This window comes from Theobroma umbraticum, unplaced genomic scaffold (genome assembly GCF_002168275.2).
Source record: "Theobroma umbraticum cultivar Fairchild unplaced genomic scaffold, ASM216827v3 scaffold_95.0, whole genome shotgun sequence".
NCBI lineage: Eukaryota > Viridiplantae > Streptophyta > Magnoliopsida > Malvales > Malvaceae > Theobroma > Theobroma umbraticum.
Window position 1 is genome coordinate 9247718 of NW_018397257.1, and position 15731 is coordinate 9263448.

The following is a 15731-nucleotide window of genomic DNA, read 5'->3' on the forward strand; positions in this document are numbered from 1 at the left end:
TGCCGAAGAGACTGACAATAGGCGATCCATACTGGATTAGGTTCATCTGAGGACAACATCGTAATTTCAGAACCCTTCTCCCTTAGCTTCAAGAAGTCGTAACTGACAGTGTTTGGAAACTGCAGTTAAATTCGTCGCTGGTTACGAGGTTTTTGTCGAAAATTCCAAAAATACCAATTTATTTCTCCCTTTTTTGGTTCGGATAATTGGAGGTATATTTGGAGTTGAAGATATTTGTTTTTCCTGAGGATTTTTTTGTTTGATGGGAATAATTTTCTCGGAAAATACCTGGTCATGGGAAAGTCGTCTTTCAAGGATTCACTCAAAGCGCTCGAAGCTGATATTCAACACGCTAATACTCTGTATATCTCTTTTATCTTTTTTATTCGATTATGTACCTTGTTTTGCTTTTCTGTTTGAATTTTTTTTTATTGCTGGGTTTTTTATTTAACTTTTTCTATGAATTTAGATTCCTTCTTCCCCTCAAAAAGGAACTTTCTGCTCTAAAAAGGGCCAAACTTTGAATAAAATTTTATGGGGGTCTGCTCCTTTTGTTGTTGACTTTCGTTGGGGTTGATTGTTTGTGTACTTTGTGTTTGACAATGCTAGATTCTTAACAGATTATAGAAGTTCTGAACATTCCTCCAAGGTCACATTGTGGTTTAACTAAGAGTGGGTTTAAAATGTCTAGTCAAACACCTGTTGCATTATGAATTGTAGAGATAGATTATAGGGAAGGAAGCGTTTCTAGGTGGTGTTGTGAAGGCATGATCGCATAAACAAATGAAACATTCTAAGCCAAGAAAGAGAGCTGAGTGAAGGGTATCCCTTGATTCTAAATGATTTAAGCTTTACACTTTTTTTCTTTCGGGTTTGTTGATAATTTACATCGACCGTGGACTGTATGTTTGCTTTTCTTGGAAGATATATATTTTAGAATGTGGTTCCTTCTGTTTCATGGTAGTAAGGGCTGGATTTCTGTTATATGTGGTGAAGGCCAGTGCAAGGATATTGGATCCGTGGTAACCTGCAAGATGATGGAGGAATTCTTTGTTTTGTTTTGGATAGCCTACAATGGGGGAATTTTTTTTCTGTGTCTGATTGATAGGATTAGTGAAACAGTGTCCTTAAGTTGTATATGTAAGTAATGGAGAACCAACTGAATGACTGAAATATTCTTAAGCCTAATGTCAAAGATTATGAATAAAGACATTCTATTTTAAATTCTTTTTCCTTTATTATTGGCACTGCTTGATGGTTAATCCTGTACTTTTGCCTGCTTTTTCTCAACTGATTTCAGGGCTTTAGATCATCCAAGGGAGAAAGATGGAGCACGTCTTCAAATGAGACTGTCCTACAGTCCAGCAGCCCAGTTTTTCCTTTTCCTTGTTCAGTGGACTGATTGTCAACTTGCTGGTGCCCTTGGTTTGCTCAGAATACTTATTTATATGGTATATTTCTTTCCACCATATAATTTTCAGCGAGATTATCTTTTGCTCTTGGAATTGTTTGTTTGTGTTTCATTTAACACCTCCACCCCTACTTCTCAAGAGTTCCTGCCCTCCACCAAGTCTTTCACCCTTTCTTTTAACTTGATCAAATTGTAATCTCTTACCTAATAGTTGCTTACAATTGGGCTGTGGCAATCTGGTGAACTGATGCAGACATATGCTGATGGCAAGACCACCATGTCTGTTTATGAGAGGAAAGCCAGCATTAGAGAATTTTATGGTGAGTGCGAATTTGAGAAGTCATAAATTTTGTTAGAAATGCTTAGTCTTACTCTCTCTCTGTTTTATAATTGTTTGCGCTGACAGCATTGTTTAGCTCAATTGAAGTGAAATCTGTCTCACTAGTTTGTTTTTGGGTAAACAGCTCTGATATTTCCTTCTTTATTGCAACTTCAAAGAGGTATCACCGATTTGGAAGATAGGAAACAGAAAGAAGTGTGTACCATGAGGTACCGGAGGAAGGATGAATTTGAAAAGGGGAAGCTCTCTGAAATTGACATAGAAAGGGAAGAGGAGTGTGGGATTTGCATGGAGATGAACAGCATGGTTGTATTGCCTAATTGCAGCCATTCTCTGTGTTTGAAGTGTTATCGGGATTGGTAAGTTTTTCCTTTTATCTGAGTACAACTTGATAGTGTTTTACTATTATATATAGCCACATGATAATCATGCCCTATCAGTTGAACTGTTCTTTCGGTTGATGGTGGTGTGCATCTTACATTCTTGAGTGGAGCCTTTTTATTTCTTCAGCAATAGTACTACGGGTATGGGCAGTTACCATTCATGAGGGTGACTAGCCAGTTTTACTGCATTTAAGGTTAATGTTTGCATTCTGTTATAGGTTCATGGTTCATGTTCCACTCTTCCTTTGCAAGTGACCTGATGCTGTTGTATTTCCTGTCAATTTCAGGCATGGCCGGTCGCAATCATGTCCCTTTTGTCGGGATAGTCTGAAAAGGGTCAACTCTGGTGACCTTTGGATTTACACAGATAAGAGTGATCTTGTTGATTTATCATCTATTTTGAGAGAGAATTGTAAGAGGCTCTTCATGTACGTCGAGAAATTGCCTCTTGTTGTCCCAGATCCTGTATTCGTTCCCTATGATGTTCATGTTCGGTGAGTGCTTTCATGCAGGGCAATGATAACTGCCTGTATATAACTAGCATGGCTGTATATCCATATGATAAATTACCATTTTGAAATGTAAATACTCAGGCTTTGGCCTTCTGACTCCGACTGGCTTCAAAATGTGTCTTTTTTCTTTTTCCTAATAGAAATCCTTACTTCATCAGATAAGGAATGCTTATCTGAATTCTATTGTTTTTGTTGCATAAAATTTTTGAAATGGGTGTATGATTTTCAAGTATAAACATTATTTCTCAATATGTAATTCAATGAGGAGATCAAAGAATAACAAGATTGCCAGTGCCCTGCCAAATTTTAACAGCAAACTGCTATGACTTTGATTTGGAAAATATTATTATGTTTACACACCTTAACAAATCAAGTTGATGGTAAACTTTCACTTTGGATTTGTAGTAATCCAATGAAATTTTGGATAAATAGAATGCAGGAAAGTGGCAGGTAGCTTATGACTGATCTTGCATTCTCATATAATCTGCATAAAAACGAGGTTGATTGTCTTCCTGATAAGTATTATAAGCATATCCTCCATGGCTGGAAATGTCTAGTCCTGCAATTTCCTCTTCTACAGAAATTCTCAAGATTCCTAGCCGATGAAGGGCAAGGAAAAGAGGCCCCATTGTCACAGTCACCCAGCTCACTATCACCAAAACCTCAATCACTTGGCACCCAAGCAAGCCCCAGCCCCCACCCATGAAAAGGCCGTAGGGTCGCACCACCCCGCTCTTTCCTGAGTCATAGGCTTGAATTACAAACTCCTCCTTTGCAAACAATCCAGTGAAAATCAAACCCCAAGCACCACATCCCCCATGCAGTTGCGCGGCCTCTAATGGGTCATCAAAATTCAGCTGCACTGCCAGGAAATTAAGCCCGATCAAGACCCAAGCTGCGAAAAACCCACAAACGATAGCGGCCCACGGCTCAACCACTGAGCAGCCTGATGTGATCGCTACGAACCCACCTAGCAGTCCATTACAGACATCTAGTGCATCCCAATGGCCCACTAGTAACCTTCGGCCGAACAGCGTTACTATTCCGGCTGTTGATCCGGCCAACGTGGTCGTGACTGCCGTCCTTCCAATCGCCGTCCAATTACCTTGATCGGTTGTACTAGGGTAGGCCACAAGAATCTTATCAAATGAGCCTGGATTGAACCCAAACCATCCAAACCACAACAGAAATGTCCCAAGAACAACCAGAGTTGCATTATGCCCACGCATGGGCATCGGCTTGCCAAATGCATCGAACCGGCCAACTCTTGGCCCTTCTATGAAAGAACCCCAAAGCCCAGCAACAGCACCGACCAGATGCACCACCCCACTCCCTGCAAAATCAATAGCACCAGAAGCAAACAGCGGGTTGCTTGAACTGGCACTGAGCCAACCGCCAGATGACCAAACCCAATGAACCACGATAGGATAAACGAACCCACTGAGGAAAAAAGAGAAAACCAGGTAAGCACTGAACTGGGTTCTCTCAGCTATTGAACCACTAGTAATTCCAGCAACTGCAATAGCAAAAGCCCATTGGTAAAGAAAGAAAGAGTAGTCATATGAACTATTAGGAATATCCTTCAAAGCAAAGAAGTTTGTGCCAATAAAAGGGTTAGAGCTATCACCAAATGCAAAGGCAAAGCCGAAGAGATAGTAAGAGATACTACCAACAACTGCATCTACAACATTTGTGAGCATAATATTCATGGCATTCTTGGCCCCGACTGAGCCAGCGCAAAGCATGGCAAAGCCAAGCTGCATAACAAAAACTAAATAAGCAGAGAAAAGAAGGTAAATAGTGTTGATAGAATAGGTAACGCTCTGCTCCCAAGAGATCTCCATGCTTGTTGGAGACTGAAGAGGGAGTTTGAGAAAGAGATAGATGAGATTGGTTGACTGTGATGGAAAAGGGACGAATGGTTTGATAGTTTTGTAACTATGTGAAGTTGTAGTAAACTCGTTGAATGGTAGCTATGCTCGTGCTTTGTTGTCAGCTGTGAGTGTTTTTAATTTAGTAGGAATTGTGAGAAACAATCTTTTTTATAATTATATTTTAGAAATAATCACTCATATAAAATTATCTATTTTATTTAAAAATAAATATAAATATATCAAAATATCTTTAAAACTATTCTGATAAATTAATCTCCTAATATCTCATTTCTAACATTAAGAAAATAAAAATAAATGCTCAGTTATTTAGTTCGCTTAACTCTTTCTCAAAACTTTTTGAACTATATTAACATTGTCAACTCTCTATTGAGCACCATTGTTATCAGCTTTCTTAGTTGTCTGAACTGTATTAACTCAGTCAACTTTCTATTGAGCACCATTGTTATCGTGTTGTGATTTATCTCTCGACATCTGACCATATTATCGTCAATAAATAGACCCTATAGCAGAGATAACATCAAAGAATGTTATTGGATTTTTGTTGTAACACATTAATTTTTGAAATTTTTTGTGTAAATTAAAACAAATATTATCCAGAGTTGTTACACGCGATGCATCTATAATACACATGACGTGTAAAAAATATGTTGAAATAACATGTGTTAGCACCTGGCATGCAACAATTTTATTAAAATGGCATGTAACGTGTTGTGAACATGACGTGTAATATTTTTGAAAATGACGTGTAACATTTTTATATATGACGTGTAACAAATGATTGACAAATTTTAGAACATGGCATGTAATGTGACCACTTACAGTGTTAATGGAGACTTAGAAAGCCCACTTCTCTCTCAGCACAACAAGCAAACTGTCAAGATCATTATACTGTATGAACTACATCTGCAAAACATGGCATACATACTCGAGTGAGTTAACCCATAATGTGTAACACGATATACAGAAGAAAGAAATAAATGTTGTTACACACTATGCATACCAAGTTATTAATGGTCGTGCATACCAAGTAAAATGTTATAACATGTTAAGCATACTAGGTCAAATGTTGTTATATGCTAAACATACCAGGTCAAAAGTTGTTACACGCTGAGCATATCAAGTCATATGTTGTTACACGCCAACGCTGAATAATGTGGTGACACGCCAACCATGCCCTGTTGTGACACTCCAATTACTACAATTACTGTCTTGTGACACGAACTACCTTAAAATACCCAATGTGGTGACACGCCAATCACTATAATTACTAACTCGTTACACAAACTGTGTTAAAACATCCAATTTGGTGACACGCTAAAAATCCAAAATAATAAGCTAAAAACCCCAAAAATCAGTTAACCCACTGAATGCCGGGTCAAATGTTGTAGGTCGTGTTACACGATATGCAGACACAGATCCCCCTTCAAAACTTTGGTACGACCATAAACCATGTCAGCAAAAAAAATATTCTAGTTCTCTCTCTCCACAATTTACCTAAAAACCATAAAACCAAGAAGAAAATAGTTAAAACATAACAAATGAAAAAACACAAACATATCACAACAACCTAGCAAAAAATGAACTAACAGAAAAAAACTTTAATTTGAGACTGACTGACCTTTTAACTGATAACTGACATTGTTGTTGTGATATCGTTAAGCTTGCAAAGAAAGAAGTCGAACACTATAGTCCCTTTAGGAATGAGGAATGAATCAAACTCTTTTAGTTCCTTCACATAGACGTTTGTAAATTCTGAAAAATATATAATAAAATGCGATGGCCTTATAATATTCATTCAGTGGAAGTTCAAATGGTTTCCTTGTTATTTAACTGCATTTTTTTCTATTTCAAATCATGGCGTGTCACATATTCAAGCCATGGTGTGTCACATATGCTCACCATGCCATGTCACACGATTCCAACATGCCTTGTCATAGATTCTCACCATGCCGTATCACACATTCCCACCATGCCGTGTCACACATTCCCATGATGCCGTGTCACACATTCTCACCATCCTGCATCACAAACTCCAAACCCTGCTGTGTCACAATCGTGTCACATATTCTCACTATGTCATCTCACACATTCTCATCCTGTCGTATCACAGATTCCCTTCACGACGTGTCATAAACTCTGAACCCTACCATATCACAACCATGTCACATATGCTCACCATGCCATCTCACATATTCTCACCATTGTGTGTCATATATTCATACCATGGTATGTCACATTCTCACACTGACGTGTCACATATTCTCGCCATGTCGTCTCACATATTTCCTCCAAGTCATGTCACATATTGTCACCCTGTTATGTCACATATTCTTTCTATAGCATGTCACAAACTCTAAACTCTGTCTTGTGGCAATCGTGTCACATATTCTCACCATGACGTGTCACACATTCCCACCATACAGTGTCACACATTCCCACCATGGCATTTCACAAACTCTAAACCTAATCGTGACACAACTGTGTCACATATGGCTTGTTGTAGCATGACCATTTCATGCTTTGGATTCTCATCTTCCTCCTTTTGATTCACTAGTGTATCAGAGATGTTTGGTTTCACATCATTCACGAAGCTTTGGATTCATCACGACCTGTTCCTCGTTCGGTTTAATATCACCCTTCTCGTATAATCTGAATGTTATGTTTGAAATATCTGAAAAACCATCTCCTCCAACATGATCTTGTTTGATTTGTTTTGCACAAGCTCCTAGAAAATAAAAATAGATGTTTTACACAAAATTAGAGGGAACAAATTCTTTGTATATTATTTTTCTCAATATGTGCGTGTATGAGAGTACGTGTCAATGAGGATATCTTATTAAAGTCATTTTTATCCCAAAATCTCCTCTTCGCTTAAAACAATTAAAATTATCTCAAAAATACCTTATATTTTAAGATTAAAAAAAAATTAACCTTTTACTTATTATTACATATCCTTGCTTTTAGGGTAAGTTTCTGAATGGGGTGAAATTTTGACTGGCGGTGCGTTCTACTTCAACTCGGATGGGTTAACTTGGACCCGGTAGACCAGAGTGGAGGAAACTGGATTTTTTATAGGATTATTATCATGTCAAAACTCAGAGCAATGCCACAATTTCCACAGGTTTCTCAAAAAAGATTTGGCAAGCATATAAAGATGAAATTCCTTGTGGATTGAAGAATCTCATTGCCAATTTCTAAGATAAAAATTTATATACTATAGCAGAAAAAGAGAAAAAAAATGCATTGTTCTTGCAGACTGCAGGTTTTGTAGTAGCTGGTATCTTATAAGGAGCAATCATTTACAAACTAATCCTTGAAACTCCAACTTCATTTTACATTTTACAATGGGTCATCCAAGGGGGTGACTGGAGAGAATAATTGATTGCTTCCAAACAAGTACATATTTAACAATAGAAGTGTCATCAAGGAACATCTGGGAAAGAAACGTGTAGTATGTAATAATTGTGAGGTTATAATACACAAACAAGTATATTTGACCAGTGTCAATGATATTCAGTTATGCTGCTACTCTGGCAGATCAGCTATAAATATGTGCAGGGAATAGTATATAGTGTGATAGTTTAAATTTCTATTTACAATGAGCAATGGTACAGAGGGACTAATATGCTTCCACATTGCTGCTCCGATCTACCTTAATTTGACTGGTAAGAGAAGGCCTCATTGTCACAATTGCAGATTCATTAGCTCCAGCTCTTATAGCAGCCTTTCCAGCTTCGACGAACCTCTTGACTGCATCCTCTACATATCTGTTGGCTTCACCCACAGTCATGCTTTTACCAATATATGGGTAAGTATTAAGGACATAATCACCATTGAGCTGTGATGCAAGCTGAACGAGTTCAACTTGGAATTCTGAGAGGCGAGCATCTTCTTTTGGTCCCCATGGCCTCAATGATGTCTTCACCTCAGGTAGAGTTTCTGCATCCAAATTTCAGGATTTATACTAAATCATTCTTGTAAAGATGTAATAAATGATTTGATCAGAAATTTACAAGCATCTGAACCGTTTATCTGACCATTATGACATCCAGAAATCTTTAGTTGACATAAGATAGACTTTCAATATTTAAAATCAAAATAATACGATCAAAACATGCTCTGTTCGAGTATATTGCACTATCTTCCTGCCAGACCAATTATTATGTTTCATCTTTTACTTCTTTGGGCAGCCATATGTGCGAAGGGAGAGGATGTGGTTGTTAGAATAGAAGAGGGCACCAAAGAACAGTGTGCCATTCCTTACAACAAACGACATCTCAAAAGCATGAATCATTCAGTCAAAGTACTCTTATAGTTGCAGGGTTCCCATATGAATGATTTTAGCAAGGAGAAAAGGGATACAATCCAAGGAAATGCACATAACATAATACTAATCAAAGCAAATTCCACCAGTGATACAAGAGCACAGTGCAAAACCATATTCCATATATATATGATAGGAAGTCAACTGATTAACAAAATACAAAGCATTATGTAAAGAAATTTCAACTCAATTCTATGATCAAGGAAATTGATGCATACCTGGACAGTCATTACGTGGAGTTTTGCGCAGGTTAAAATAACTCTCGAAGGTACCAGCCCAAGCATCCCTCTTTGTCAGGAAATTAGAATTCAGGTTGAAAAGTTTCTTCACTGTTGCAGGGATTGAAGAATGTTCGAACTGTGAATGTGGTGTTGGCCCAACTGGTTCATGGATAACTGCACAAAAACAAAAAGGATTCAAACAGACAAAAGGTCAGGAATTGCAGCATTTAGTAAACAACAATGCATGCAATTCAAGAAACGAAGCAAATCAGAGAGACGACTGACAGGACAGCTCTCGGAAATTCACTTCTCATAATATCATTTCAACATAAAAAAGAAAACACTGGACAAATAACACAATATTTCATTATTGGTTGTGCATCTACTAAAAAAGAGCTCAACTTCAGAGCTGTCTTCTGGTTGACTACACAAGTTTTCATCTCTCATACAGCCAATTGTCATCCTCAGAATCAACTGGAAATAGTTAGGGATTTAGCAATCAGGGGGATGTCGGACATGTTTCATTCATTCTAGATAAGAAGCCATATCTTTCAAATTCCACATGAGTGGGAGTTTCAATTCTTGCATATCAAACAACAGTTTTTGAACAAAAGAAAAGCAAATAAAAGCAAATTCAGAAATGATTTGCCAACTCAAAAATAGACTGCTAAAACTTGCTACCTGCTATAAGTTCAGAGCTCTTACATATCTACTATTACAATTTATGTTTATCTGTATCAATGAGTTACATCATTAATGATTAATTTCTATCGTAATATACTTTGTTCCATTAGAATGAATTGTCTTAAGATCTTTTCCATTGAAGAGTCCAAGCTAGACCTCTTACCACACATTGCACACAAACACCCAAAATTCAAAGTCCCATACTAATACGGCACTTCATAAAACCAGGGAAAAAAAAATCAAACTCGGGTTTTAGGGAGTTTAATGAAAAACTATGCGGGCAACTCGACTTTCCCCCTTTAGTGAGCTAACTGATTTAACTTAAAAAGCTAACCCCACTAGTGAACCGCTATATAAAGACACAAAGACATCCCATCAAAAACAGGAAACAATTAGAAGTAAAGCTATGCCCTCTCAACTTTCAAACCATGCTTCTAATCAACACCAATCATTAAACTAAAAGAACAAAAGTTCCGTAACAAATTATAGTTATGATGAGATAGCAAGTTATAATTCACTAACAGTACATTAATTATAATATTACAGAATTATCTCTCCATCAAATATAAACCCATTAAAACAATGAAAAAAGAAATAAATTAACAAATAAACAAAGATTTTTTCTTGGACAAAAGAAACTCACCAGTAGCCTTGTCGATCCAGGGAGAGACCAAGATAGTAGGGACCCTAACACCCAACCTATTAAACTTGAAATAATACGGGTCGGGACCCACAATCCCATCAGGGTTAGGCACACCCGAGACAGGAGTCGGCACGTGATCATAAAACCCCCCGTGCTCATCGTACGTAATCAAAAGCGCGGTCTCGCTCCACTGCGGACTACCTCTAAGTATCTCGTACACCTCCTTCACGAATTTCTGTCCACACGCCACGTCGTGCGACGGGTGATCGTCGTTGGCCGGAAATGCCGTGACGTCAAAGTAGCGTTGCTCAACCACCACGTAATTGGGTAACCTCCCGAGCCGAGCATGGAGCCGGAACTTCAACGCGTAGCTGTGGAATTTGGTCAGGTGTTTCAATTTTCTTAGGCTTTTGAAGAAAAGGGTGGCCGGGATATTTTGGTAATAAATGCCGAAGCTAAGGCCATTTTCGTCCAACGAATCGAAAATCGTTTTCTGAGGGAATCCGTTGATGAGATCTTTCTTGACATTACTCATGGCTCCGAACGACGTCGCCGAATGAACGTAAAACCGGTTCGGTTGAGTCGAAGCGGGAACCGAAGCAAACCACCGGTCGAAAACGCCGAACTCGTTCGCTAACTTCGTGTAAACCGGTAATCGACCCGGTTTAAACCCGCTCATGACCGTTTTTCCCATGCCTTCACCCATGCTCTCCGCTTGTTGGACAAAGCCATTCATCGGAGCGGGGTTGGCTGAGCTATCGTTCGACCCGAAAATCTGTTCTCGGATCGCTTGGAAGGAGTGGCCCGGATCGGAATCGACGAAGAGAGCATCGTCGGAGACGGGAATTTCGGGAGAGTTGGGGTCGGTGACGTTGACTGGATTTGACTCGGAACCGGTGAGGCCGTCGATATCGGGTCGGGTCGATTTGAGCCAACCTAAAATATGGTCAAAGGAACGGTTTTCCATGACGAGGATAACTATAGTTTTAATGGGTCCTTTGATTTTGTGCTTCGTTCGGAAATTATAGTTAGAACTAAGAGAGTGGGAGGATATTATAAGATAAAAGAAGAGAATGAGGGCGAAGGACACTCGTCGGCCGGAACTCATTTTCCGGTGACGGTGAAGATAGTAAGAAAAGCAAAATGAACGAGGATTTGGTCGTAGGCGTACGAAATACAGTATAACGTTTTGAGAGTTATTCGGTAGAAGAAACTGTATTTAAAAAAGAGGTTTTGTTTTACTTCAGTTCTGGTTTGGTTTTTCAAAGACCCACAAGCTGCCCGTGGAGAATGGTTTGGGCCTTTGCCGGAAACCATACTTTGTGGAACTGCTCTGACCCATGGGCCTGTCACGGTGGGGTAGGCTTTGATTATATTGGAAAGAATATTCGAATCAGAACCCGGACTTCCAATGAGACTTTGGAAGAATTTTCATTTAATTAAATGTTGGATTTGATATTTAAAAATTAATATTTTGTCTTATCTAGTTTATATGGGGCTTGGAAAGATATTTATTTATAGCATACAAATTTTGTCTGATATTCATAATTTTTAAATAAATTATCCGTAAGATGGTTGAATTAAACGATTTAAAATAAAATAAAATTAAATTGAAATTGACGTTTTCTTTTAGTAATAATTGATCGTCATGCTGTTTTATCACCCTAATTATTTATTTGCATATGAATACAACGCTTGATGTTTATGGAAAAGGGCATGAAATGGCCCTTTATCATCACTAATGTCTACCAGTCGTTCATGGAAGATAACTTGACTGAGTAGCTTCCGTCGGAAATAAGCAACGACATTGTTGACTATGCCTTACATCAATTAATTGCGGGACCAACAAAGAAAGCAACCTTGATGAAAATATGCAAGATGTTTTCAACAGTAATAAATGGACGACACAATTCCACGTTAAAAGAAAAAGAAAAAGAAAAAATATAAATATAAAAAAACACAATTTATTATAATTTGATTAAAGTGAGCAAAATTTTAAATTAAATCATAATTATAAAGATAATTAAACACTTTTTCAGTACACTATCAATAATAAAATCTTAAAACCCAGTAATATAGATACACGTCTTTTATTCAAACAAAACTTAAGATCAAAAATAGGATGATTATCCTTGTCCAAAAAGAGCTGGTTTCTTTTTGAACAATTTAATAATTAAAAATCGAAACCGCAAGAAAGAAGAGCCGTTGGGATCTACTATGCTGCAAAAAACCACATAGAAAACCAAGGATTCACGTAATGATCCATGATTTCTCTGGAGAGGCAAAGACCAAAGACTATAGACTAAGCTCAGGGAATAGACTAAAGATACTAGATGCATTTTCTGGAACATAACTGGCTGGTGAAGGGCTCATCGTCCTGTCCAATGAGAAAAGGGAGTGGTTGACTGCAGGAAGCTGTCATCGATCAAGACATGGGCAACTAGATGTAACGTCTAGCTAGTGAGGATTAAAAAAGATCGACTGCCATCTTGAGCTTGTTTTGTCTCCATCTAGGAAGCTTGTAGAAGGCTCCCTTCGGCATGCCAAATTTTTCTGCAAACTCTTCCTCTGACAAGTATGCCTATAGGAATATGTAACCACAAATTCAGATGCATTCAAGGATAGGCTGAAGAAAGTAATGGCAGTGATTAACAGATTATCATTGTAAGAAATGCTAATTTCAATCTCTAAATTTTGGTTGTCTTATTTTCACATGCAGTCTCATGTCAAAAGTTTTGAAATTTTTTCACAAAATTTAAAGGACAAGAGATCCCCTTTTTCCCTCGGCAAATAGCAAGTCACATTGTTTCAAATTGCAGCATCGAAGCAGAGCATTGAAACTTAGGAATTCATAAATGTTTAAGTATCCTTAAAAGGTCCATTTGAAGTTTCAACACTAGGTGGAACAAGATTTTAAAAGCTGTATACTGTCAGCTGTTACCTCTCTTTTGGTCACATCTATGCCTGAAACTGGGTCAGTTGACACCACTGTCAATCTTTGATAAGGATATATTAATGAATTTGCACTGGTCTCACTTGCATCAATCTGGACTGAGTTTTCCTTTGTTGAAGGGGAGCTTGGTTTCACTACTGGAGAATCTGCGAAAAAAGTAATTCAATAAAAAATTACATATTTTACCACGTGAAATACAGCATAATTAAATAGCTAAGTTATAAATAAAAGAAGGCATCCCAGCATAAAGTGCACAGTAAATTAGTTTGCAAATGGAGTCACTCGACCTCAGTCTACCCATGCAAGTCTCTGTCAGAATCATTCTGCCTAGTGCAGATTCTTCATTATCCAAACTAAAACACTCTGAATCAACTGTGCAAGTTGTTGATCCAAGAGAGTTAAGGTATTCCAAATTCAAGGTCATAATCAAGTTTTGTCTGGTCATTCAGTAAGAATGCAACTCATTGAGTGGTTTAATGCTAGGAAAACTTACAATGACTCTTTATATCTATTACATCAGATGCATTACTTTTTCCCCTGTTCTAAAATATTCGAATCTGTTGGATCTTGTAGAGATTCTGAACTAATGAAATTGCATTACCCTATATGGGCACAAAAACTTAATTTAAGCCTAAATAATTTCATTGAAAAATCAATTATGCTCAATGCACCTTGATAAGGAGAGGACCCCGTAAAGAGCTTCCTGACAACTGGTGTTGGGCTGGATACATTGTGGTTGTCAGAAAACTTCAAATGTGAACCTGATCTGCTAGATGCAGGAGATACACTTCTTTCCCATCCATTTGAACTGCCAGATCTGCTTCTTTGGCCATCTGGGGTGGCTTCCCTGGAGTAAGCTTTCCTTACATTTCTTGCTGGTGCCTGAATGGTATGGCATGAAGCTTGTGTAAAATTAATTTTGTTTGACTTATAAAGTTAAATAAGTATCCCAATGTATTTCAGTAAAACATATGTTATATAGACAAAATGTGGTATTTGCTAATAAATTCTAAAAGGATTAACAAAAAAAAAAAACCAAAATTCCAGGGTTGTATTATTCGGTTTTGCTTGATCATAAAATTCTTGCAAGGAAAAGGTTTCTTCTATTTGAATCAAAGGTGCCTTCGGCCATCAATGACAACTATTTGGCAATAAGTACATATATTGTTGCACCACCCTATAGGTATTGTCACCCTTGCCTAGGCCGCAGAAAGCTTAACATCTGTTGAGAATGCCAAGGGACAACTAGATCTTGAAAGTTATAAATAAAATATTTTGTAACTTCGGCACATAGCATCTGAATATGTAGCAGTAAAGTGTCCCACAAACACTAGTTCCTTTAGTGAATAATTAAACAAGAATTACAGCTGACTGTTTTTCCAATTGTCTACAGTAGACAGGACGAAAAACTCCCACTGACTTGAGACCTTATTTAGCAGCTTCCCTGATTAAGCATACTGTGAAATGTCACTCATGGACGAACAGGCAGATTCCACTGTCCAACAAACTCATGTTTCTTTACTCTGTATTCTAAAAGAAAACTGGCTGGCTGTCATGTCTATTCCATACTACATACAAAACTCCAAGACCAAATATCAATGAAGATATCCTCTTTCTTTAACGGTGTGACAGAGACCAACAGAAACTCAGGAAAAAGAAACAAGCGGGAGAAACTACATCAAGTCAAAAAAGAATACCCACATAATGAACCTAATACCTAAATTCTCATACATAAACATCTAATTAAAGCTCAGTAACAGTCACTTACAGTTCCACTTGATGTTTTCCCCTTCAAGGTAGCAAGCTTCCGCTCAAACGAATTGCCATGCATCTGCAAGGCAGCAACTCAATTAAAATTTTAAACTGGGTGTGTTCTTGCTGCCAAAATGCATAACTAAATCATGGAGATTCCAGTTACACAATAAGTTCCCACAGAGCAAAACTAGGATATTCTCTGATAGGAGGAAAAAGTAAATAAAATGAAAAACTTAGTAATAAAATACTTCTTTGTTTATTATGTTACTTTTTACTAATGTTACTTTTTGAACTTAACATTAGTTCAAACCATTTAATGCAAGAAATAAAGATACATAATAATATAATTAATAGATAAACAAGTAAGCATTTAATAAATAACTACGTATCTATATCATCAAATAAATTAGTAAGTACATAAAAATAAATATATTCATAGTTAATTAATGAAATTAAATAAATTAAAATATTCATAATTAAGTATAAAAATACTATTGTAACATCTTAAAAAAATATAATTTGTTACTTATAAATATGTGAAATATATTATTAACTAATATATTCATTTTATTTCAATATATAAACAATTAGTAATTATTTCATTGAATTT

The 15731-nt window shown here is 37.2% G+C and overlaps 4 protein-coding genes across 6 annotated transcripts in view; 1 reads left to right on the forward strand and 3 right to left on the reverse strand.

Annotated features, from left to right (window-relative positions):
- Positions 1-11: 11 nt before the first annotated feature.
- On the forward strand, positions 12-2827 carry LOC110412173 (RING/U-box superfamily protein). Of its 2 annotated transcripts, none has more exons than XM_021422652.2 (5): positions 12-362; positions 1301-1451; positions 1623-1731; positions 1876-2110; positions 2422-2827. In XM_021422652.2, the coding sequence occupies exons 1-5, from the start codon at positions 295-297 to the stop codon at positions 2630-2632; spliced, it is 774 nt and encodes a 257-aa protein (XP_021278327.1). In that variant the 5' UTR covers positions 12-294; the 3' UTR covers positions 2633-2827. The 2 variants fall into 2 exon arrangements, with proteins under 2 accessions (XP_021278327.1, XP_021278328.1); XM_021422653.2 differs by having other exon boundaries at positions 13-362; positions 1665-1731.
- A 113-nt stretch (positions 2828-2940) lies between these two features.
- LOC110412171 (ammonium transporter 1 member 3-like) lies at positions 2941-4573 on the reverse strand. 2 transcript variants are annotated; one of them, XM_089782838.1, is made up of 2 exons: positions 4274-4573; positions 2941-4162 (listed from the first exon to the last, which is right to left on the reverse strand). In XM_089782838.1, the coding sequence occupies exons 1-2, from the start codon at positions 4488-4490 to the stop codon at positions 3102-3104; spliced, it is 1278 nt and encodes a 425-aa protein (XP_089638964.1). In that variant the 5' UTR covers positions 4491-4573; the 3' UTR covers positions 2941-3101. The 2 variants fall into 2 exon arrangements, with proteins under 2 accessions (XP_089638964.1, XP_021278323.1); XM_021422648.1 differs by having other exon boundaries at positions 2941-4573.
- A 3402-nt stretch (positions 4574-7975) lies between these two features.
- On the reverse strand, positions 7976-11744 carry NPC1 (non-specific phospholipase C1). The gene is made up of 3 exons (XM_021423210.2): positions 10414-11744; positions 9084-9260; positions 7976-8480 (listed from the first exon to the last, which is right to left on the reverse strand). The coding sequence occupies exons 1-3, from the start codon at positions 11519-11521 to the stop codon at positions 8161-8163; spliced, it is 1605 nt and encodes a 534-aa protein (XP_021278885.1). The 5' UTR covers positions 11522-11744; the 3' UTR covers positions 7976-8160.
- A 743-nt stretch (positions 11745-12487) lies between these two features.
- Positions 12488-15731, reverse strand: part of VLN1 (villin-like 1) — a 12682-nt gene continuing 9438 nt past the window's right edge. Inside the window, exons 20-23 of the mRNA XM_021423300.1 lie at positions 15135-15197; positions 14038-14248; positions 13355-13512; positions 12488-12994 (exon numbers count right to left, since the gene is read on the reverse strand). Coding sequence (XP_021278975.1) covers positions 12881-12994; positions 13355-13512; positions 14038-14248; positions 15135-15197 — 546 coding nt within the window. The 3' untranslated portion in view covers positions 12488-12880. The remainder of the gene's footprint in view (positions 12995-13354; positions 13513-14037; positions 14249-15134; positions 15198-15731) is intronic.